The following is a 26591-nucleotide window of genomic DNA, read 5'->3' as shown; positions in this document are numbered from 1 at the left end:
ATGGTCACACGAAAATCATTGTAGACTCCAGGCCCATTCTTGGCCCAAGTTGACATTTGGCACACTTATGCCGAACATATGGGGCTACCTTGGTACCCAACTTCAAGGAAATCAAATGGGAACTTTCTGAGATATCACTGCTCCAAAATTTTCTCGGATTTCCCGAAAAATCATATTTGATTTTCAAATAAATGTTCCTGACTTATTTTGTAGCCTATTCTTTCCTCTTCAAAATGGTATATTAATTTTCTATCTCACTCAATATTTCCAGGGGGTACAGGGCTACAATTTGGTGCATGATCATCTCTCATAGAGACCTACATGTACACTCATGTCCAAAATGATTGTCGTATATCTTTAACTCTCTTCTTGTAAGAATATAATTTGATAATGATTTTGCAGGGTAGTTTTAATACTGGTACTATGTGTATAATCGGGAAATGTATATTTGTGGTACATTTCATAGAAAAAGAATTATAAATACGAAAATTAGAATGAATAAAGCAAAACGTTACTAAATGGACAAGAAAATTTTATTTTCGATTTATTGTTTTTGTTTACTGCTTTTTTGACATAAAATTTGCCACATACATATCTCTGCCGATTATACACATACTAACATTGCAAGAAATACCAGGTGAATTCGTTATCAAATTATATTCTAACAACAACATATTTATAGACATGCGACAATAATTTTGGACATGAGTGTACATAAAGGCCTACAGATTTTATTGAAATCTGACACCATGAGGTTTTGGGCTTGGTTGATTTCACATGGAATAACCCCCTTTCATCATTAAAATGTATGTAAGAAAACAATATAATAAAACTAAAACCGACTATATTACAGATTAATACTCGAAGATCGACTTCATACCAAGATATCTGTTAATAATTTGTAGTCCTCCATGTGTTTTGTGTCGGAACCTTTGTAACGACTAACAAGACCTATTGCCACACCAGCTGCAGCACTCGTCACTGGGACACCCGCGTCCATTAATGCTAAACTGCCTCCGCATACAGACGCCATTGATGAAGAACCTAGACAACAAATAAAAGAAAAAAATATTTTTCATTTACGCGCACTAAACTCAACTGTAAGAATGTTTGGTACCTTTTCCATCATACTTTCTAGTCCATTGATTTATACTCAGTAGTCTTCTCTTTCCTTTGAAATGAGCTGGAGTTTTAATGATTTGATTTTTCTTATATCTTCTTAAATTATATTTAAATGTGCCTTGCTTCCTGAAAATTAAATTCTATGACAGCCATGTGCAACAGCCGACCCATTAAACCCTTTCATCCGGCCCGCCTGACCTATTATTGAAAATGTATTTCTTACGTAATCTCTTACAATAAACTGTTTTTTTTCCCCCTGGATAACTGATGCCTACCTTGAAAATATTATCTGCGTTGGAACATTCAGTGTACCACCAAACCTGAGAGATTAGTCTAGAACACAAAGGGTCAAGTTTACCATTAAAACTGTAAATGAATAGATTTTTCTGCTTTTCTTTGGTAAGTAAGTATGTTGGTTACCTTTATAACAGTTTTTATGTCCCTGTGATGTTAGTGTACGATAAGCGAGTTTCTCCATTGAAAAACATATACGGCCCTTAATGCCAGTAAGTTCTCTGTGATTGAACCACCCCCTGTTTCAACTTGCGCATGCATGTTCTATGACGTACGATTGTAGTATTTAATTATGATTAAGTTTAAATTTAATACAAAAATATTTTCACACAGCAAGAGACATTTATTTAAGGATATGAACTGACACTAATAATTTCTGAAAGTACTTTTGTATTTCCTACGTCTAATATTTAATGTACCGTAATTGTATTATTTCGATATTTCCTTACACCTTTAATGAAATAATAATAATAATAATAATAATAATAATAATAATAATAATAATAATAATAATAATACGTAAGTGTATTTAATACTCTTAGCATTTGCTACATTTAGGATATAACATTATATTCTATTGATGAAATATACACATTGTTATTGTGATCTTGATTCACACCTAATAACAAAGTTTGGAATCTATTTAAGTGGGATCCAAAGCAACATCTGAGTTTGTACAAAAGCTATCGTGCTTTCGGTAGCGAGCTCTGACTATGTGCATCGAACACAAGCACTCTACCCATTAGGCTACCCATCGAACACAAGCACTCTACATGGAGGCCCATACGTAAAGTGAACTGTGTTGAAGCATCGTTACAAATCGCCCTTACTTTACAAATATATCTCTTTTTAGTAGAAGTCGATTAATTTGAGCAAGATTTAGAAATCAAAGTGATGTGATGAACATTTCCTAATGAACTTTAACACGTAAATACCTATCACCTCTGTTGGTTTATTATTTCTAGAACTTGGAATCAAATACATTTTTATCTTACATACTTTCGCAAGAACGAAATAAATAAATAAATAAATCAAATGATCTAAACTTACCGTTCGATTCGAGTACTTCTGAAGTCAGTCTTATCGTGAATGGGAAGTCCTCTGGAATAATTGGTCGCAATCCTCTCTCAGCTAAAGCACCATGACCCAATTCCCGTCGACCAACAGGACCTATTCTGCCCACTTCCTTTGTGGCATATGGAGGGAATTCATAGTGCAGGAAGAAATTTTTCTCCTTAACACCGCTGAAATAAGACAGAAATTAACAGTGCAGCAAGTACAATACATTTCCTTCTTTTTTCTTCTTATTAAAGAGAATAAAACCATTTCTGTAAACTACTTCCACATATTTTGCACTATCTCGATTCATATTAATCAAAAATTTCCTTTATTCCAGGATTTAAGTTTTATTTATTTATTTAGAATAAGATGTGCATTTAAAAATCTGCTTTTACACAAGCTAAAAAGTTAATATGGTCTCCTGCAATCTGATTTCTACCTACTTAAATAGGACTAAAAAAACAAGAAAAGGAAGAAAGAAAGAGGGAGGGTAAAACATTACTGACTGACATATTAATTATTCGTTCTACGACTAGTAAGTAGTACTACTGAAATTATCTGAATAATTTTTCCTCAAGTAACTTCTTTCACTATTTAAATAATTATTCACTTATTCTAGTATTTCAATAAAAGATTGTCCGCATTTTAATTGCACTAACTTTTATTGCCTAAGGCAATGAAAATGGAATAAAGCGGAAATTAAACCAGCATCATTAACCCCGAAGCCAAACGAGATTGTTCAGGAGCTCCAAACATGCATACTGTCGAAGTTCTGTGTAGTTTACATGTCGTCAGAGAGAAACTCAGAACAAAGGTTAAAAAATAACAGCCATAAAAAAACACGTCTCACTCAGTCACATTAAAAAGGTATTAAATCTTTTCAGCACATAATATTTCAATGACTCATATATAAAACTTCATGTGGACTATGAATGTTGTACAGTCCGCAGCAAAAAAACCTGCTACATGAGCATGTAAGTTTATTGTGAAAGGACGAAGTCCTTTGCTCCAAAATAAGTGTGCAGGGGAGGACGCCAAGGTTTCTCCTGGCGTGATCCATGCCACTTAGACGTTATGTTGATTCCCTCCACTGTTACCCGTAGTTTCATAATAAACTTACATGCTCATGTTGCAGGTTTTTTGCTGCGGACTGTACAACGTTAATTTTTTCTGTTGCTGCTTCAAGCTCATTCCAGAACAATCATGAAATTATCGCTACATGATACATGATAAGAAGCTGAATGGAAATACTTTCAATGAGAAAAACTAGGATTGAGTGATCTTGATTGATTTTCCCAACAGATTTTCTAATTTTAAGTGCTTTAATGCTTAAAACGGTATCACAAGCCTCACACGATACATCAACATTCAGCTTGCAAATTCTTGAAAGTTCATATTTTGACCTCATTCTGTAGAAAAACTGTCCAACGATATAATCTTCAGAGATAAAAGCAGTTGAATGAAGCAGAACCTACTAGATGTAGATACAGTTATTTTCCACGCTTCGTAAACGGAAGATCTGAGATTCAAAACCTGCTATATCCCAACTGTTTTTTTCAAGCGTTTTCTTCAATCCCACCACACATATTGAAATGCTCTACTTGAAATACAAAGGCTTCACCCGCATATGATATTCTATATTATTATTATTATTATTATTATTATTATTATTATTATTATTATTATTATTATTATTATTATTATTATAAGTTAACTTTCACAGGTTAAAACGTTTGATGTGAAATTATCTTCACTTATTGTGATATATTAATTTCTTATGTAGTAAAGTTTATATTAAAAAAAGATATTGTTTGTAATAAAAGTGCGTGTTTCGAAAATGGATCTATCATCCTGGCTTTGCAGTAAACTTTCGGGTGATGTGAGTGCAAAACTTTATGTTGTCTGTTTCTTTCAGGAAGATTATAATCTCCACAAGTTGTTGCCAGATGCGTCGCGAGAGTAATTACGTCTGTTGATAATAAATATCTCTTAGATATTAAGGTGACAGAGTACCATACGCATAAGTCCACATATCAAAGACAATCTAAAATTGGTAACCAGACTATAAAAATGGAACTCACGCATACAGGAAAGTCAATTAAAGGAACAATTTAAGATTTGATTCTACCGATCAAAATTAATAAATCATTATCTTTATATTTGGCTAGTTGAAATTCTAAGTAATTAGTATAAGACTAGATAATTTGTACAAATGAGATTGTACATTCCTGTAGGTTGAGTTATTTGCATATTTTTGTATATAATTATTTCCCTATACGCCTGGTGTTCACAGGGTCCATATCTCCGTCAATGATTATCATAAAAACTACTTGAAACTAAAAAAAATGGATTGTAAGTATGTTTACCTATGTATTTCAATAAATTATTTTCAATTATTTTTATAAAAAGAATCAAATCTCATGGTTTTACATCTTACGGTTATGCAATATGGGATAAAGGAGACGGTGGTGATGAGAATGAATGAAATTGTGAAAGGCAGAGAATGGAAGGAAACTGGAGAGCCACTATTAATCCACGATGGGGCATGTTTGAAATGGGGGCTGGCTATCGACACGTTAGCGTAAAACACAGTCACTTCATTCACTTATGTTGTAGGTCCAGATAAATGACAAAGTTGAATTTTCGTTTAATATTGGGAGCATAAAGTGTGTACAGCTCAAACGACTAGCACGATTTAAAAAATTTCTTCACTTTAGATTGAAAACATATTTGGAAAAGGTTTCCCCTCTTACATTTTGTTGTAAATCTAATAATAACATAGTTGCTCTATGTCAGCGGACTTTTGAGACACCTTGTATATAAAAATGAAAGTGACTACGTTTGTGACTTAGTAACTCTTGAGAAATCTTGAATCGACCTCGGGCAAATTTTCAACATAGATGAGATTCGGGCCTGGGGGCTTTTATCATTTCACCTTAATTGTGCAATTTAGGGGACAGGGAGATACCGTATACGCTTGTGTAATGTCTTCACTTTTTTTTTTTAAATCTAAAATCACGGTGTCAAAATGCAGGTGCGGACATTACGCGGGTCGTTCAAAAAACGCACAATTTTCAGTCACATTTTTTTCGAAGTAAATTTCATTTTGAACTTCCTACATAATGTCGGTAAATAATTACCGAAAAGCAAATAAGGACCACTAATTGAAACAAATTTATGGCATTTAAAATCAATAAATAAATTATTTAAATCTTACCTTCATTTTCTCTTCGAATATAATTTTCAAGCACGTCAGCACACACTTGATGTAAAGTTACAAACACAACACAATCATAAATGTAAAAATATTAAAATTACTTGTAAACAGTTTTTTCCACTCGAAAGAAACAAATGTTAATACACAAGCAATCCCGGCACTTTTTTTTTTCACTCGTCATCTGACGAACTGTTGGTAAAGTCCGAGTCATTATCAGTGTTTACTTCGTTCACTTTATCTTCCCAAAGGAGATCGTCTTTCGATCCATCAAGTGCGTTTGATATACCAGTTACCTTAAAACTTTTAACAATGAAATTACTGGATATGCTTTTCCACGCAGCAAGAATCCACGTCAAACTTCCGAGATTGACGCCCTTCTTAGACACCCAGTTGCCGTTGTAGCCCCTCCACCAGAAGCCATTCAATCACGGTAGCTGCGCCTGAATGCAATCTTAAACGGCTTGTTGATGGAAACATCAAGGGGCTGAAGAACTGATATTATGCCTCCTGGAATTACAACAAGATCAGTTCTTAAAGTTTTAAAATGCTTCACTGCCTCTGTGAGATGCCCTTTGAACCTGTCCAAAACAAGAACAGAACGTAGCTATAACAGTGAGTTAGGTCGCTTACACCACACACTCTGTAACAAGTCCTGAATTAAAGCGTCATTCACCCACCCTTTTTTCTTGAATTCGTACCACAATTCCAGGTAGCAGTTTTTCTTTCGGCATGGTTTTTCTTTTGAAAACCACATACGGTGGAAGGTTTTTTTTTTTTTTTTTTTTTCTCCTCCTCCTCCAGTTATGGCTAGCATAACGGTAGCGCGTTGCTTTTCGGATTCACACCTGCAAATCAGTACAAACTTCACCCCGCGATCATTTATTGTGTAATTATCGGAGCATCAAAATAAACGGGTGTCTGATCGGCATTTGCAATTTGCGGGGTTAAATATTGATTAGCTTTGCGCTTTGCGATTACGAAGTGTTGAAAGTCCATTAACTTTGTTTCGTAATCGCTAGGCATTTTTTGATAAATTGTTGTACGCCGGCGAAAGGAAAACTCATTCCTCTTCATCATTCTTCGCATCCAGCCTTCACTTGCCTTGAATTGCGAAGTAGAAATTTCTTCTCGTGCTGCAGCAAGAGCTTTTATTTGGCACATTTCCCGCGTCACCGAATAGCCCTGGGTATGCATATCATGAACATATGAAACCACTTTTTGCTCGATGTTCGGAAACTTGCACTTTCCACTACGAAACGCGCGTCTGTTTTTGTTTGTTGTTGTCAGTTCGTCGCGTTGCTTGCACCAGTTGCGCACGCATTTTTCATCCACCCTAAATTCTCTTGCTGCAGATCTTTTTCCGTTTTCTTGCGCAAATTCAACAAGTTTTAATTTAAAAGCCACTGTATAGCTGCTGTACTTCCCCATACCTTATTCTACGCATGCCATTTACTAGCAAGACAGTCGATCGGCACTGTTACAATGAATGAAAACAAAGCTTGAAATACGCGATTCATTAGAGGAGGGAAGGAGGGGAAAGGAATGTCGTTGCAAAGCGAGCATTTCCTCGAATTCTAAGATGCAGGTGCGCAGAAAACCTGTTTGGACTGCACTTCGTTCTTATCTCCCGTCTGCTGATCGGCTTTCTAGCGCCGACGTTACGATTCACGAATATAAAGGAAAGCTTCTCTTTTAAATAGTGTGAAGTATGAAAATGTGCTTTATCTATTTTTTAAAAAGCACATTCTCAATTATTATTCTAGAAATTACCGGTACCGGTACTCAATTATTATTCTGGAAATTATTATTAAGGTTGGTTCAAGGGATTGACTCAAAATCCATAAAGAATATGTAGCTAGTATATAAATTACTTTATTTAGCTTAAAATTATATTTCACACAAAATAAAGTAATCCACAATTATTTTGTATAATTTATTGGAAACTTTTAAACAGGGTTGGCAAAAACCATGGTTTTTATTGAAAAAACCAAAAAACCCGTTTTTTGGCTTAAACTTTTTTTTTTTTTTTTTGTTTAAACCAGGTTTTTTTGGTTTAAATAATTTGCTCTATGTATTTATATCACATATGTACACAAATAAGTTTGTTTCACTTGGTGCTATTATGCAACAGCTGGGTTATGCTGGAAGGGGTCACATAAGCTTAAAGCGGAGTCCAAACCGTTTCTTGACTTACATCCGAAACAAATTGTCCTCCATTTGAACTCGAAACCGCGACTAATTAGCCACAAATGCGATATGTCTGCCGACTCACTCACGAAGGACTCCTGATACGTTGTATTGATCTTTACATACTTATAATACAGGGTGTTTCAAAACAACACCGACAACGTTTGAGAGGTGATTCCTGACACCAAGATAAGACGAAAAGTATAGATTAACCTGGGTATACAAATGCTTCCTTTTGGAGTTATAGGCTGCCGAAAACATGAAAAACTAAATTTTAGAGGTCCATATTATGGACCTACAGTAGTCGGGTCAAGATTTCACTTAGGAACTAGTGTATGCCTTATCCAAATATCCGACTTTCAGAATCCTGCGGTACTTCCGCAACTATTTTTCTAGAGGTAGTTGGTAAGTACTACAGATTATATGCCAGTAACCAAACTCCCTCCATAAAAATTGTTGCGTGAGTACCTTAAGATTCTGAAAGTCGGATATTAGGATAGAACTAATACTAGTTCCTAAGTGAAGTCTTGAACCGGCTACTGTACGTTCCATAGTTTTGAAGCTATGGATCTCTAAAGTTCTTTTTTCATGTTTTCGGCAGCCTAACCGAAAGAAAGCATTTGTGCACCCAAGTTGGTCTATACTTTTTATCTTGGTGTCAGGAATTACTTCCCAAACGTTGTCGGTGTTGTTCTGAAACACCCTGTATAATTGTCTAATTGTCAAGAGTCATTTGAGAAGGACAAAAAGATAAACAGTTGCATAAGTGAAACCATTATACATAATTACAGATGGACAATTTCAAAACACTTCAGAGTATAGAAGAACTAATTAAGTCCAAGTTAGTTCACTACGACTTCTGCTAGTCCAAGTTAAAGAAATACGACGACTTAATTTGCATATCACTAAGAAAAGTGCATAAAGATAAGAATTATTTGAGTCCACTTTGGCTCTGACCCATTTAAAGATAAATAGATACCAAAGACACTTCTGACTTCAGTAAATGACCCTCCCCCCACCCCCCAAAAAAAATAGATATTTCTATGAATTTTATCAATAGTAAACATTATTAAAACGAAACAATATTTAGAATTTTTCTTTGATTGCAACTGCATAACAATCATAAACTATAAAAAAATCACAAAAGAAACATTCATAAACTTATAAAAAATAAGTTGCTTTTGTAGTATATTCTCTGAGTAATGAATGGGGAATTTAGGTCTGAATATAATACGAATAATATGCGGAAGTGACACACGATAACCCACAAATGTGTGTTCATCAAGATTTTACGAACACTTACACTTTTACGAACATTTTTTCGTTTTTTGATTTAGACCAGTTGTTTTTTTTTAAAAAAAAAAGTTGTTTTTTTTTTTTTAAAAAATAAACAGCTGGTTTAAACCATGGTTTAAACCACCTTGGTTTAAACCAGCCAACCCTGCTTTTAAATAGAGTGTCTGGTTCTATAAGTACGAAAATTGGTACCGTATTAGAAATACAAGACGTAACTTAGATTTTCAAGCTGTGATTTTTAGGGTGTGGACATTACGCGGGTTACTCCCCCCCCCCCCTCCCAAAATCTCTAAACTTAGGGTGCGGACATTACGTGAGCGTATACGGTATTTAAAAATGATCGAAAATGGCCTATATTAGTGTCGAATCCATACTTTTCGGGGTCGCTGAGTGACATGAAAGTGACATTTCCGATGTCGTTTAAATCTAAATTCAGTCATTTACGTTCACAATGACCCGTGCGAAGAACGGGTATTTTGCTAGTTATTAATAATAATAATAATTAAAAGAGCAGAATTTATAACTTAACAATGTATCGAACATAATAAATTCCAATTCCCAAATTTCTTTATTATTAAGGCTCTTCGTTTCTTAAGTTCACTCCAATTTTTCGTAATTTTAGTTAATAACTTAACACTAGAACGCCCGGAAATTAGTTTCACCTAGATCGCCAGATATATATAGATATAGACATACAGACAGACAGATAGATAGATAGATATAGATAAATAGAAAAACAATTATTAGTTCATTTTTTATTTCACTTCAATTTGTCTTTAGCGTTCCTTTCAGCAGCGAGTCTATATGAGGTAAACCTATAGTTTAACGTGAAATCCGAACTACATGAGCTTCCACTGGGCATGGAACCAGGTCTCCCAAGCTAAAGGCGCGCATGCTAACCGATTGGCTAAAAGGAAATTAAATTATTAGTTCATATAATAGCATTTTGAAGATACTATCTGGCTCATTTTCCATATTTTTTATATCTTTCACTAAGTTATTCATTAAAATTTTAAAAAGTAGGGGTGGGCTTAGGAAAGAGCCTTAAAAGTTTTTGTTTCTTAACAAGCCTAATCACTGCGAAATTAAAATACCGCTAATTTTACAGTAATTATGTGATATCTTCAAATAGATAAAAGATAATTGAAATGTGAACCAAAAGCACCCTAGACAATATTATTCCGTTATCACGAGTCACCTAGTAACTTTCCGTTTAAAGTCATTTAGAAACGCGAAACTAAATGCCAATTTTCAAAATAGCTGGAAATCGAAAGCAGATAAGTGAGTCGTGATAACGGTATCTCATGTAAAATAATATTGTCTAGGGCACTCTTGTTCCACATTTCGATTATCTTTTATCTATTTGAAGATATCACACAATTAGTGTAAAATTAGCGGTATTTAAATTTCGCCGTAATGCGGCCTCTTAATTTTTTTATATTTTCAACGAACTTAAAAAGTTTGTTACCCAATTCTCTATGTCTGTATGTGTCTGTTATTTGTGAATTTTTCAATTTCGAGCCCTCCGTTCGATAGAGCATCAAAAACTATCTGAAAGAAGTTATGGAATTTTTCTCGTCACTCTTACCGTTCCCGAAAAAAAAAAGGGGGGGGGCGGATTTCGGGAGATTTAAGGAGCCATTCTTTAAGGAAAATTGTAAGTTATACAGACATGATATTTTCCGAGTTTTCAATTTTGAGCCCTCCATTTTGAGCATGTCTTTGTAAAACAACATCTCGTAGAACATTTTAACATACTAGTAACAAAACTCTAAACAAAACATGCGGAAAAAATTTAATACTCAAGGAAATTATAAATGGATACATATATTACAAGAACTGCTTAATGAGTATAATAATAAAGTACATAGAACAATTGCCATAAAGCCTGTAGAAGTTAATAAGAAAAATTAATTCATTTTAAGTTCGTTCTGGTAATGCTCTTGGAGCATTCTCAATTGGTTTAATTACTGAAATCCTTACCTTGTCAACACTGATACTGGATCCATTTTCAAAGCAGACTCTGGAGAATCCAATGCAACGGTACACATTACTTGGGTCTGTCCTCTCTGAAACAATGCTGATCCATGCAATGGCTTAAACATGTCCACCTGACAAAAGATTTTTCGCAGTTCATCTGGAAGTCGTCCATCGCACCTAGTGTTGTACAATATTACCTACATTAATAATAAGATTATCACGCATTACACTTTTACTCTTTAACAAACTTAACAGACAAGTACAGTGATAATAATTATTTTTACAACTAATAATAAAAATCGTTATAATATGGTAACAATCACAATCATAAGAATTAATGACAGAACTAAATGTGCTTGTATTATATTGATATTTAAAGAGTGATTTTTATTTAAAATCTAAAGAATGACAAGTACTTACAACTACCTTGAATTATGCCACAAAAAATTAGTCTTGTCTGTTTCGACAATTCTTGCTCTTGTCTTTATCAAATGAATTACATCACTCAGAGCTCATGTGTCACCACAACGAATTTTCATACGCTTAATCCAATTTCTCATTATTTTAATTTGTTGGAAGTCAATAACCGCAGTTTCATTGTATTTGATGTAACTACTTTGTACATGTTTAACTATTCTTATTCTTTTCCATGTACGTTTCAATTACCTAAACCCAGAAATTGGTGTACAGAAGTAATTCTTTAAGAGAATTATATTTGTTTAGCATTGAATTCAATTTGAGCCCTTCACCATAAAAGTCAAGATATGTATATAACAAGTAAACCACGAGTTTATTAATGATCTAATACTTGTGACAAAGACAGTAGCAAGGACAATACATGAGTATCTCTTTTGACGCAAATTATTATAAATACTTATAATTTTTTCCGCTTGGTACTAAAGATATTTTGTGAAGACTAAAAACTGTTCTCTCATTTTTGAAAAAGCGTTCAAAATTTAAATTTTAGACATGTATAATTAAAACTCAGAAAACCACTATCTCGACAACAGGACGAATAATGTTACTTCTGTATAACTAAACTAACTATAAAGTGGCTACAAAGTTGGTCAGGTCGGATATAATTATCCAGAAATCACAGCCACTGATTGGATGACGTTTCCCTAAAATAGATTCGGAGGAGCTTGTGAAATGAACAGCACTGTTACAAACTTTCACACACAGAGAGACTTTTAAATCTGAGATTTATGCTGTGAAAATTCAGGATCTGGACGATCGTCAAGCAGTGAGAAAATCTAACATTTTAGTTCATCATCAAATGAAACTTTAAATCTAGGTTACGGTACAACATGGCGGATTTTTAACAGACATAGATTTGGCGAAGTTTCACATATTACATCGATACTTAGCATTAGTGTGAAAGGTCCATTCGTGTCGTCAACATAATATGTAAAATTTGGAACTGGGAAAAAATATTGTGGATTGAGAGATGGAAGAAATAGCGAATGTCCTGAATGGCGTATATGAAATTGCTACCATCGCTTGTAAAACAGTAACAACTGAAACCTTATAAGGTTGATGATAATAATTAAATAAATTGTGCATCGAAGGATATAAGCTATTGAGTAACTCATAATTTTGTTGTGTTGAAGAATATGCGAACTGTTTTATCTTTAACTCTTTTATGTACGAACAATACATCTTTCCATACTATCTATTCTCGAAAAGCATATTTGTAACTGTTGTATCTTTACTAAAATATTAAAACTTAACCCTGTAGTTGATATCTATTTAAGGTTAAAAGCTGATAAACAGTGAAGATGATTTTGTAAAAACATGGTTATTCTAGCAACGTAGTTTTTATTATATTATTATTATTATTATTAAGAAAAAGCACAGCGAAGATAGCGACAACTTATCGCTGAAACTGTTTGCAAATCGTTTTTATTCGGATACTTCAGTTGAGTGTTAAGACTTTTATTATTATTTTTATTATTAATATGCAACCTTCTGTTTCATTAAGTAATTTCATGATATACATAAACTACAATAGGTATTAAATAGTAAACATTTACTCTTACCTTAATCCATCTTCGAAAATTAATGTTCTAAATACTTCTCTGCATATTCTATTAAAAGCATCACTCACTACTGCACTATCGGGAAAATTTTCCTGCAATTTCTCAATAACGTCAGTACGAACTGCACTCACGGTAGTGTCCCTGGAAAGTTTATCGTGTGTGAAATCTCGAAAGATTTCCCTCAATCGTATTTCACTTAATGCTCTTACAGCATTCATCACTTCCTCCGGGGGTGGGGGAAGCATTTCAACCTGTCGTTTCACCTTTCCTTGTTGCTTTTGCAGCTGCTGAATGCACTGAACTATTTGCTGACATTCTTTGACACCGCTTTTAATTGCTTTTAAGAAGTCTTGTTGAAGAACCATTTCACCGGATGCTTCAAGCATCACAACTAAACTTTGTCCCGCAGCTGTTACAACCAAATTAAGAGTGCTTCGTGACAATTCTCTTCTAGTAGGGTTTATCACCACTTCACCGTCAATAAGCCCCACTCGCACAGCCCCAACCGGTCCATACCATGGAATGTCTGACAAGGATAACGCAGCAGAAGCTGCATTGATACTAATAACATCCGGATCATGAACTCCATCCACAGCTAACAAATTACACATCACTTGCGTCTCGTAACAATAACCTTCCGGAAAAAGTGGCCGTAGCGAACGGTCGATTAGTCTGCTAGTGAGAATCTCCTTTTCTGTAGGACCGAGTTCTCTCCTTAGAAAGTTCGTTGGTATTCTTCCAGCCGCTGCCGCCTTCTGCCTATAATCCACTACTAAAGGTACAAATGCAGACGGAGAAGGTCTCGTCTTGCTAACAGCTGTTACCATTACCGAGGTATCTCCAATTTCAGCTACAGCCGAGCCATCTGCAAATCTTGCTAATTTACCGGATGACAACTTCAAGTTACGTCTGAAAGAAAAGAATCATTAACTTTTGAGTTACATTACCCATTTTTTCAAACTGGTAAAGTATAATCAATCCATAATAATGTAAAACTATTGCAAATCTTATCAATAAGCCTACAATTTTATTATTATGCCCTCTAAATCATTATAATTTTTTTCACATATTAAACGTTGAATTTATCTGACAGTTATCAGCATTAACAACTTAAAGTACTAAACTGATATATGATTACAAATATTGATTTGGACTAATCTTGGTAAACGTCTATCATTTAGTCATTGCCAAACGTTTCAATGGGAATTAACACCTTCCTCACTGTCATTTTTTAAAGCAACTACAGCAAACTCATCACATCTCACAGCACCCATCGTTGTGGTATAGAAGCACCGAAAGAAAAACGATTGTTATATTAATAAATATATATATATACAAATAACTCCAGACAGACTATACAATATTTTATGAATAACATCCGTTCCACATTCAAAATTTTGAAATTTCACGGAAACACACTGAAATGCAGAACTTTCCTGAATGGTACAAATATATTATGCGATTGCACCTTGAGACTATAAACAATACTAATTTTTCACTTGTGATTAACGGGAGGCATTCAATAGATTTTCTACTGTTTTGGCTTGCCAAAAGTATTAAGAACTAATATTCAATTCTTTCCTTTTCACAAACACGATACAAATTATTGGCACACTTTCATTCGCATTTTACACAGAGCTCTAACTGGAATTCATACATAATAATTTCTCCGTACTGCTAATTATGATTCTGTAAAATAAAGAAAATTTAAACTGAGTCGTTTACTAATAAGTTACTGAACTAACTGGAAAAAAAAAAAAACTGCATCTCGATATCTCTTAGTTTCTGCTCTATGAAAATAAGTACTGAAACTGGATGCAGTAGTAACATTTCAACCACTTCCGGTTTTGGTAAAGTGTTACAGGTTGTGACGATATGCTCTCTTGATACGGTGAATCGACTGCAGAAAACTGTTTGCCGCTATCTATTACTATTTTTGTACTATGGCGATAAGTGTTGAAACCGAAAATGGCTAATTTAAATCACTTCCGTTTTGAATAGATGTTTAATGAAGAAGATGGAAGCTATTCTTGGGGACAGTGAATTGATTACAGAAAACTACATCTCGATATCTCTTACCGTGTTTGCTCTGTAGAAATCACTATTGAAATCGGAAGTAATATTAAATTTGAACCACTTCCATAAATTTAAACCATTTCTATTTCTCGTAGTGTGTACGGTATTGTCATGGCACGTTACTTGAAACGTTGAACCGTTCGCAAAAAATCGCTTTTCGCTATTTGTTACAATTTTGCGTTCTATAGCAATAAACGTTGAAACCAGAAATCGTTAATTTGAACTACTTCCGTATGGAATAGAGGTTAGTGAAGTAGATGGAGCCTACTCTTGGGAGCTGAATAAACTGGAAAAAAAAAATCGCTTCTCTCTTACCATTTCTACTGTCGATATCAGTATTGAAATCGGAAGAAATATTAAATTTGAATCACTTCCGGTTTTGGTAGTGTGCTCGGAATAATCATCTCTTAGTGCCATCTCGATCTATTACCGTTTTGTGCACAGATACCTATCGGCAGACGGACGGACAAAGCCGTTCTATACGAGTTCCGACGCTTATGCATAGCATAGTTTGGAAAAAAAAAATGAAATGAAATCTTTAAGTTTTACGTCTCACGATTATGCTAAAGGAGACGGTGATGATGACAAATGAATGAAATGGTGGAATGAAGAAAGTGGGAGAACCCCGAGAAAACCCACGAGCATGGTGTTCGTCCACCACAAAGTCCATACGGCGCGAGCTGGGATCGAACCAGGGACCCCAAGCACCAGAGGTGAACGCTCTACCACTGAGCCCACCTAGCATAGTTTGGAAGTTTAAAAAATATGGGTACAGACTACAACACTGCCTAAAATGACATATTTGTGAAAAATTTAAAAATGTTTGCTGCTTTCGTTTGGATGTGTAACATTACAGCAATAGAAAATAGAATAGATTTCATTTTAAGGAAATTGTATTATATAAATAAATCTTTGTTAGTGTATAACAATAAGTAAAATTTCAAAATCCAGAACCAAAAATTCGTTTACAAAAGAATGTAGATTCGTTCTAGAAAATTTCCTAGCCAATAGAAATACCAAAAGGAACATACCTAAAACCTTAACATTGATTAAAGAATACAGAAACTGGCACAAAACTAACGAATGTTCGTGTGATAGATTCGACGAAGGTAACGCATATACGATAATATACAAAAGTTATTATTCAAAAAAAAAAAAATAAATAAATAAATAAATAAATAAATAAATAAACAAAATTAACAGTTCGAGTTACACTGAAATTTCAATTAACCTTTTACCAGAAGTCATAAGGAAGGTCAGTACCTTGATGGAAAAGTCTTGGTTATTAAAGTACCTGGATGGATGAAGCTTTACCAAAAATTCTTCACATAAATGCGCCAAGTTTATCCAAATTACATAAACCAACTTGGCCAATAATCTCGCGGAAATCTCATCCTATTTACAGGATAGCAAAATGCTCAGTAAATATATAACAACACGCAACATTTCAAATATACCATTTACAAAAAGTTACGAATTAAAGAAGGATTTATGGTCATTAAATAAAGTCAATAAATTAAAGTTTATATCCGTAGACATAGTAGATATATTCAGATCAACTTCTCTTGGTACAACAATCATTTGTGCTCAGCAACGGCTCCATGAAAATAAATTCAGTGATTTAGAAATTTATGACAAAAATCTTGAACTGTGTCTTCAAACTAGATATTTTATCTTTAAGAATAAATATCACGGTTGGCAAAAAACAAGGTTTTTATTGAAAAAAAAAACAAAGAACCTTTTTTTTTTGTTTAAATAATTTGTTCTATGTATTTATATTACATATGGACAGAAATAAGTTTGTTTCGCCTTGGTGTTATTATGCAACAACAGGGGTTACGCTGGAAGGGGTTACATAAGCTTAAAGTGGAATCCAAACCGCTTCTCGGCTTACATCCGAGAGAAATTGTTCTCCATTTGGACTTGAAACCGGTTCTAATTGCCCACAAATGCGATGAGTCTGCCGACTCACTCACGAAGGACTCCTGATAAAAAATACGTTGTATTGATCTTTACATACTTGTTAATATAATTGCCAACAATAATTTCAGAAGGACAAAAAGATAGTTACACAAGTGAAAAGACTATACAGAATTATATATAAATCGGGAAACTCCTGCCTTAGTCATTGAGAAAATCCTGTTATTACTTTAAATGTAAAGCAATAACGGGAAAATCCCATTATTGCTTTGCATGTAAAATTTTAAGGTAAATGTATCATAATAAGTACGCTAAAAATGAGGTATTAAATTACAAATTTAATACGTAGATATCATTCAAAAAACAAAAAAAATTAAAACAAAGTCCAATCCAAGCTAATGTTGGAAGCTACGTAGGCAGTCGATAAATTTGCCAATTTCTATCAATATATTTCAGCAACCCTGGCTTCTTTACGAAACCACAGGCATTGAGGCAAGCAAAAATATACGATTTGGTTTAATTTCGTATGTTTAGGCTTAACATCCTTACATAATACCGAGGTTATCAAGGAAAAGACTTTCGCTTAAAGTGATATTTGAACCGCTACTTGGTTTACACTTGAAAGAAGGACTGTGGTTCAACCGAGAATTGAATATTGCAGGGCTCATAGCAAGTCACTTTTTTAACTAAGAGTTACTTTTTTTTTCAAGTTTGTCACTAAAAGTTACTTTTTCGCGGGCTAAAGTCATGTTTTCGTGTGATTTATATTTTGCATTGGGGTTGAAGAAAGTAAGAAAATATTTCCAAGATGAACAGAAACAGACCGATGACTTGCAGAAAATGGTGGGTAGGAAACACTCCTTAATAACTTACTTTTTTATGAAGAAGGAATAGGTGTATGTGAAAATATGAAAATCTTGTTAGTGCATACATTTTTGTCACTGCTTTTTATTTCATTTTTGTATGCAAATGCATTTTTAATTAACATTTGTAATTTATTTTAAAAGTTCATACTAAGGGTATAAACATAATCCACATTATTTGCTTTGATTTTATTGTGTTTAAAAGGAATGACATATATTACCTGTTTACAGTTTACTTTTCATCGTACGCTGAATGTTGGTAGAAACCATACCTATGTTTACCAATTATGTGGTGCCAAGACTAAATTTTTAACAAACCAATTGTACAAGGCAAAATTTTATTACCAGTGTTAATGGTAATCTAGATGCTATGTATTAATTATATTACTTTAATTTTGTATTATTGAACATATTAAAAATACAGAAAATTGACCTTATCCATAAGCGCCCGAAGGGAGGGGGGAAAAGGGGCTCGCTTCCCTTTTGGCTCACAAAAACAACTTAAATTTCTTAAGATTTTCTTAATACAAATAAAAAGAATTTGTAACGTAATATAGCAACCAGAGAGATGGCTCCCCTACAAGATTTTCTTCGGGGGCCAATGGCCTTACCCCATCCAAATCAAAGTTGAAATACAAAACCGTGCAAAATATGAAATTAATAATGAACCTCTAAACACAAGTAATCCATTTTTTATAATTAGCTGACAAACTTAAATAAAATAATTTTTAATCTTAACATATTAAAACATTACATATTTCACCTATGATCCAGCCGGCCCTATTTTGGTTGGAAAAAAAAATGTAAAATTCAATTTTGCCCAAGTTTAACATCAAGGTTTAAAGTTATTTTTTGATGAGATTTTGGTCACTTTTCAACTATTTAAAAGAGACCAGACCACTATGAGTCCTGACATAGTACGCCCTGATTAAAAGGTGAAAAAGAAATAAGTTTGATATATGGAAACGTCACCATGAAGTTCACATTATTTAAAGCATTTTTTAACTAGTTTTTTTTTTCAAAAAAAAAAAAAAAAAAACTGGTTTAAACTATGGTGATAAATACTATAAGCCTGATAAATACTATAAGGAAACAGAAGGTTTGGTTGGCTATGGGTCCTTGGCCCGATCACTGCTGCTTGTCAACATCATCATTATTACTATGAAACCAAAATATGGAGGGGGAGGGGAATCGGTTTAAATTTGTTAAATACTATAGGTTCGCAGATGATACCTTGTTTATCTATAGGAACGGCAAGGACTTGGAAACGCTGTTAGAAGAATTAAAATTTACAACGGAAATAAAGATCAAAATGAGGTAATAAATTCCACACGACTATTTACAGGAAACAAAGTGCCTCGGTTTTCTACGTTAATGAAAAATCAGCCCATTCATTTAAACTTAATGCCAACGTTTGGATATTTTGTTTTCCTTACTATATATATATCACTATCCCCAGAAAATGACATTCAGGCGCAAATAATCAAGGCACATAAAATACACAAAAAGGTTACTCCTGATCGACTTTAAATAAATGGCAAAAAAATACACTAAGAATTTATAAGAGTAATAGGGAAGAAGAACAGAAGAACAAGGCAAAGGAACCAAAATAAGTAAGTAAATAGCCGTCCCAATTTGACCAAAATTTACATATAGGATACAAAAGGAACCGCAAACTGGGGTTACTTGGAAAGTTTTTTTTTTTCTTTTCATGCTACCCCTTGTTATTTATTGCAATTATTTTTTCTTCTTCTTCTTCTTCTTGTGATGTTTCTAGAGCTTAGTCCATGTTACCTTTTCCTGAAGTCATAACAAAATTTTACTGAGATTGAAGACTCCCAGCAGCCAGAATGTGCTGTCCCCAAGTAGCCCCGCTTTTGAGGCTACTTGGAAGGAACTATTTGCAAGATCACACTTTCAAGAGAAGATTCATATGCAACATGCCCATGTTTCTTTCATAGCAGGGTTGGTTAGTTTAAACCAGAAAACGAAAAATGTTCGTAAAACGGTAAGTGTTCGTAAAATCTTGAAGAACACACATTTGTGGGTTATCACGTTTCACTCCCGTATATTCTAGTATTAAATTCAGACCTAAATTCCCCATTCATTACTCAAAAAGATTCAACTACAAAAGCAAGTTATATATATATAAGTTTATGAATGTTTCTTATGTGATTTTTTTTATAGTTATTATTGTTATGCAACTGCAATCGAAGAAAATTCTAAATATTGTTTCGTTTTAATAATGTTTACTATTGATAAAATACATCAAAATGCCGTATTTTTTTTTTGGGGGGGGGGAGGAGTCACACAAACCTCACGAGAGGCATTTATTGAAATCAGAAGTATCTTCGGTATCTATTTATGTATAAATTGGTCAGAGCCAAAGTTGACTCAAATAATTCGTATCTTTATTCAGTTTTCTTACTGATTTGAAAATTAAGTCGTATTTCTTTAACTTTGACTAATAAAAGTCGTAGTGAACTTACTTGGACTAAATTAGTTTTTTTGTACTCTACAGTATTTTGAAATTGTCCATATGTAATTCTGTATAATGGTTTCACTTCTGCAACTTTTTTTTTTCCCCTTCTGTAATAACTTTTGATAATTATATTAACAAGTATGTAAAGATCAGCACACTGTATTTTCATCAGGAGTCCTTCGTGAGTGAGTCGGTAGACGTATCGCATTTATGCCCAATTAGTCCCGGTTTCGAGTTTAAATGGAGGACAATTTCTTTCGGATGTAAGCCGAAAAGCCGTTCGGATTCCGCTTTAAGTTTATGTGATTCCTTCCAGCATAACCTGGTTGTTGCATAATAACACCAAGGCGAAACAAACTTATTTCTGTCCATATGTGATATAAATACATAGAGCAATTTAAACCAAAAAAACCTTGTTTAAACCCAAAAAAACGGTTTTAAACCAAAAAAAAAAACTTTTTTTTTGTTTTTTCAATAAAAACCATGGTTTTTGCCAACCCTGTTTCATAGTAATGTGCTCCTAGGCTGTTTTACGTTTAAAAAAATATACTCTTTTTTTTAACAATAAATTGTTAAACCAATCTAAATTAACTACAGTGGCAATTAATTTTTTTTTTTTTTTTTTTCACAATATGCAAGAGAAATTTTGGTAAATGCCAATACACGCGTAAGCTCTTGAGGCTTTTTTAAGAGACTAAAACATGTCCTACATAATTTTATGAACTTTATGTATATATCAGATCAGTAATTACCTTACATTGGTTTACAAAATTATCTGGTAACATTTTTACAAGTATACATTCACGTTAACTCTCTGCAAAAATATCATATGGTACTGTTATAATAATAATGTAACACAGTACGATAAGGACAAAAAATAAATGCCAAGCTAGGTCCTACTGGTAGAAATTCACATATTGAAATTGTTTGCTACAAAGTCATAAAAAAAAAAACAATTTGTTCTCTGCGGTTGTAGGTAGGTTCACGCAAAACTTTATCATCATCGTTATCTATCCCCTGACTAATATCATAATTTTTAACAGAAAAAAAGGAAGGAAATAAAAAATAATAAAAGCCACAGATTCTCCCAGAAAGGAAGTAGAAATGTAAAACTAATTCGCCTCATTACGAAACTTCTTAAATCAATTACATTTAGCGCAACCAGGTAAAAATCACTTTTCATTACGGAAACACAGGGACAATTTACAGAAAATTAAAAAAAACCTATCAATTGCTGAGAATTTTTATACCAGTCTATAAGTAAGACGCAGCACTTATGACCATAGATATTGCCTCTTTTAGGTGCCTACTTTTCATTGGTCTGCAAGAAAACGACATATCTGTCACAGTTCTCTTATTATTATATCATGTAACAAAAATAATGTCAGTTTTTCACATAGCCCCAGATTTTCCAAGTAACCTGAGTTTACGGTAGTGGTAACTTTTGGATTTAGAGTAGCACTAAAATCACGTATTATCTGGTAAAATATTTAACTAATTATGAAGTTATTACTTAGACAACCAAGACCTTTCAGGCATTTATTTGGTGACATGTCAATGCAAAGTTGCTTACATAGGCATGACAAAATTAAATATAGCAATAACAATAAAAAAACATCTGATGGATTCAATGGAACAAAACATAAAAGTGTCTGGCTTAATAAGATATCTAATGGAAACTAAATGTTCCATAAACAAGGCAAAAATACTTTTACACAAGGAGTCATTACGAATTGAAAGAATTACGTACGATGAGTCATATTTTATTAAAACCAGGCAAACAGAAATAAACAAGGATGTTGGCATGTTAGATAAACTTAGGGATCACACTGAATTATAATTCAATCATAAATCACGGGATCTACATTTCCCAGAAAATAAAAATATTAACATATTTAGGGGTTTCTTCAGCCTATGAATAGGAAATAGTTGGATTCGGGATGTGGCAATAAAGCAAAATGGATGCGATAAAAACAATGAGAGTTTTGTACTCAAGATTATTACAATTTCATATTTTCATTATTTGTGTTAAATATTACAGGAAACAACTGCAGACAACTTCGTAGTAAACCAAAAGAAAAATACCAAAAACAGGATTTTCGGAAATAAAGTATCAAAGTAAAACACAGGAATATAACACGGTGGTATCTTGTTTTTCGTCGAATTGTCGTTCCTTGCAAAAGGTACCAAGCAAAAGCTGCCTAACACTGGGGTAAACAATTAAAAAAGATGTGCTCAGTTATTTATTTTTTAAAACTTATTATTGCACATTGATATACTAGTACGCAAACGAAAATGAATACGTTAAAGCTTTGTTACTTTATGTCTACATGAATATTGACAGCTACAAGTAGTACACAATCTGCGTGTTAAAAATGATTATTCAAGGAATAGGCTGGAAAAATGAGGCAATAAATCGGAACAAATTTTCAAAAGGAGGAATGGAAGAGGAATAAATACACGTAAAAAATTCCAACAATTGGATTTCCTTCCAATTTGGCCTAGACTGCCATACAAATTACAGAAGGTGGGGCAAAAACTACGAGTTTTAAGTTATCTCTCACAGCACCGAGAAATTTAGAAAAGCATTTAACGAAATTTAAAACTTATTTCTTAAGTACAAAAGTGCATTCAGATATATGTAAGTAGACGTGCGTCTGTGAACAAACATAGATAGGTATGACCAAGAGAAACGTTGACAGTACAATCAAAGAACACATTAGAGATGCCAAAGAAGGTATAACTGTTACTGAGTTATCAAGTGATTTACATAATTCAAATATAGCATTAATGACTTCAAAATTCTTCACAAAACGCCCTCTTTTCTGGAAAGACAAGCCTTTGAATTATGTAAGAACTAACCAATATGAATTAAATTTCGACAAAGGATGTTTTGACAAACAATGGTAGTACAGTACAATGGTAGTAATAGTACTAAATTCATGACAACAGATCACCTCGGAGTTGTAATTTTGGTTAGCGTTTAACTAACCTGAATTCTAATAGATCGTATGGAATACATATTACCAAATACAACGTACTAATCTACTTTGTATTCCTTGTACTGCACAAAAAATTTCAATAAGTTACCTGATTTTCTAAAGCAAAATAAATCGTATTCTATGTTAAAGTTCGATCTTCATAACTTCTTAATAGATAGGTATTCACATGCTTGCTACTTGCTAAATGAGTTCTTTGAAGACAACGTATAAATGTCTTTGTTAATTATGTTATGAATGTGTATGTTTACAAAGCCATGGCTATTTATATATTACTCTATTTGAAAGTTTTTTTTTTATGGCATATATATATAATTAATTTGTAATTTTGATAACTGTATGCATACTTGAAAATACTCTCACTTGTATGCAAAACAAAGGAAATAATATCCAATATTTCGGATACTTCATCGAGTCCATATTTATATTTTTGGGAGCTACTCTGTGTATGAGTTCCCCCTTTCTCTGTAATTAACTTTAGTGTAAGTGCACTTGACATCAACAGAATTTTACTTATTATAATTTGTTATTGTTTTGCAGATAACCTACAGTATTTTCATCCACTTGTCGATGTATTTTCAGTTTCTCACATACATGCACTACAGAATCCAAACGAAAGATAACGTTAGAATTTAACGAACCTATATATAGAAATTTCAGTGTAATCACGAAACAAGTAATACAGTAGGCATAGATTGTTGACTTTATATATACCACAAATTCAAAACAATATAGATTTGTGAACAAAAATTCTGTTTATACTTATGAAAGGAGAAAATAACCGATCTGTTAATACACCAGATCTTCACCAAACTGGGTTGGCAAAAACCATGTAAACACAAACACACACACAAAAAGTTTTTTTTTTTTTTTTGTTTGTTTGTTTGTTTAAACCAAGTTCTTTTTGGTTTAAATAATTTACTCTATGTATTTATATCACACATGGAACAGTTTCGCCTTGGTGTCTTTATGCAACAACAGGATTATGCTGCAAGGGATCACATAAGCTTAAAGCGGAATCCAAACCGCTTCTTGGCTTACATCCGAATGAAATTGTCCTCTATTTGGACATCTAACAGGGTCATTCCATGTCAAGTGGACCAATTTTGAAAAAAAGTTCCCACTCCATTATCTCGGATTTGTTTCAAATTTTGCAAAAATGTTACCTGACACCAATAATGAAGAATGGCCAAATTTGAGTTGGGCATCTATATTGGCTATGGTAGTAGAGCGTTTTCAAAATGACTCCTGTCTCAGCAACAATGAGTAGAAAACGTCTTCTCCCATTTTGAACTGGAAGCTCTGACAACCTTCAAAATTTGTTTCCTATGAGAGCTTTTGGAGTAGATGAAGGTCCAGGTCAGAAATTTCTTTGGGGTTTCGGAATTTATACAATAAATCAACAACGTTGGCTAAAAAGTGTGTGCCATATTTAGACCCACATAAAGTTGTATGAAATCAAATCAGTAGATTGATATCTGAAAGAGAGAAATCATCACATACGTACTTTAGAATAGATATAACATTTAGCCTTTGGCACATGGATATGTGGCCTTAGAAATGGGAAAAAATTAAAGTATGTGAAAAATGGATTACTTTGTTACCCAAAAATGGCCATGTTGCCAACTTCGCACCAACTTGTAACCATAACCAATGCAAAGAGCACGGTACGTGACGTTTGAGCGCCGCCGTTTAAGCGCGAAGCCATTTGGGCGAGAGTTAAATTTACAAGTCATAATGTTAGGCGCTGAGTACTAAGTTCGAATCAAGATATCACAAGGTGTCTACTGTAGTGGAAGTCCTTGAATTATACTGGATTTTGTTTTACATACTAGAAATACTGGAATTTTAAAAATTCTAAAAACTGAATTAACAATTAAATTTCATAAATTTAAGTTTCAACCAAAGTTAAGTGTGCTTTTTATTTGATAACTTTTTAAGCCAAAGGTAAGTAGACCAGACTAGATATGATTGACTGCATTACATACATAGTGAGCCTATTTTATTAAAAAAAACTTAAAGCAGGCCTTCCATTGTAGTTATCAGGGTTGGCTGGTTTAAACCAAGGTGGTTTAAACCAGCTGTTTTTTTCAAAAAAAAAAAAAAAAAAAATGGTTTAAACCATAAAACGAAAAATGTTCGTAAAAGTGTAAGTGTTTGTAAAATGTTGATGAACATACATTTGTAGGTTATCACGTTTCACTCCCGTATATTATTCGTATTATATTCAGACCTAAATTCCCCATTCATTATTCAAAAAGGTTATACTACAAATGCAACTTTCTTTTATTTGGTCTAGGAATTAATTCGTGCGGGTGGACAAGAGATGGCGCAACGAACGGAGCGTCCCACAGTTCCGTGTATCCACACATGTGTTACAAACCCCTGTCATCGCGTATCGTTCGTAGTATAGGGCAGTGGATTAAAGCGTCAACAACACCAGTTTGTAGTTAAGTGAACATGGCGCAATTTGTGCCTGATAAAGTGTTTTTGCGGGGTGTCCTGCTGCATTACTTTAACATGCAGAAAAGTGCGACTGAAAGTCATCGTATTTTGGTGGAAGTGTATGGTGACCATGCTCTAGCTGAGCGAACGTGTCAGAAGTGGTTTGCACGGTTTAGAAGTGGTGATTTCGGCTTGGCAGACCAAGAGCGAGCTGGACAGCCAAAAAAATTTCAAGACGAAGAATTGACAGCATTGCTCGAGCAGGATTCGTGTCAAACGCAGGAACAACTTGCAGCAGCATTAGGCGTTGATCAAACAACAGTCTCCAAACGCTTGAAAGCCATGGGAATGATTCAAAAGATGTCACATTGGGTTCCACATGAATTGAAAGACAGAGACGTTGAAAGACGAAAAACCATTTGCGAATTGCTGCTTCAACGACAGAGCAGAAAGGGGTTTCTGCATCGAATTATTACGGGTGATGAGAAGTGGATCCATTACGAGAACCCTAAACGAAAAAAGGCCTGGGTGAAACCAGGTGAACCAGGTCCATCACAACCAAAACGAGATATTCACTGTGCAAAGGTTATGCTGTGCATATGGTGGTATATG

General features: G+C 33.7%; 1 protein-coding gene across 1 annotated transcript in view; it reads right to left on the bottom strand.

The window, feature by feature from the left end:
* Positions 1–26591, bottom strand: part of PNPase (polyribonucleotide nucleotidyltransferase 1) — a 71052-nt gene that overhangs the window by 38392 nt on the left and 6069 nt on the right. The window contains exons 2-5 of the mRNA XM_081730840.1: positions 13195–14103; positions 11159–11332; positions 2467–2660; positions 881–1044 (exon numbers count right to left, since the gene is read on the bottom strand). Coding sequence (XP_081586966.1) covers positions 881–1044; positions 2467–2660; positions 11159–11332; positions 13195–14103 — 1441 coding nt within the window. The remainder of the gene's footprint in view (positions 1–880; positions 1045–2466; positions 2661–11158; positions 11333–13194; positions 14104–26591) is intronic.

The sequence above is a fragment of the Thermobia domestica genome, chromosome 11 (genome assembly GCF_964235325.1).
Source record: "Thermobia domestica chromosome 11, izTheDome1.hap1.1, whole genome shotgun sequence".
Classification (NCBI taxonomy): domain Eukaryota; kingdom Metazoa; phylum Arthropoda; class Insecta; order Zygentoma; family Lepismatidae; genus Thermobia; species Thermobia domestica.
Note: the sequence above shows the minus strand (reverse complement) of the source record. Positions and strands in the feature narration are given on the sequence as shown.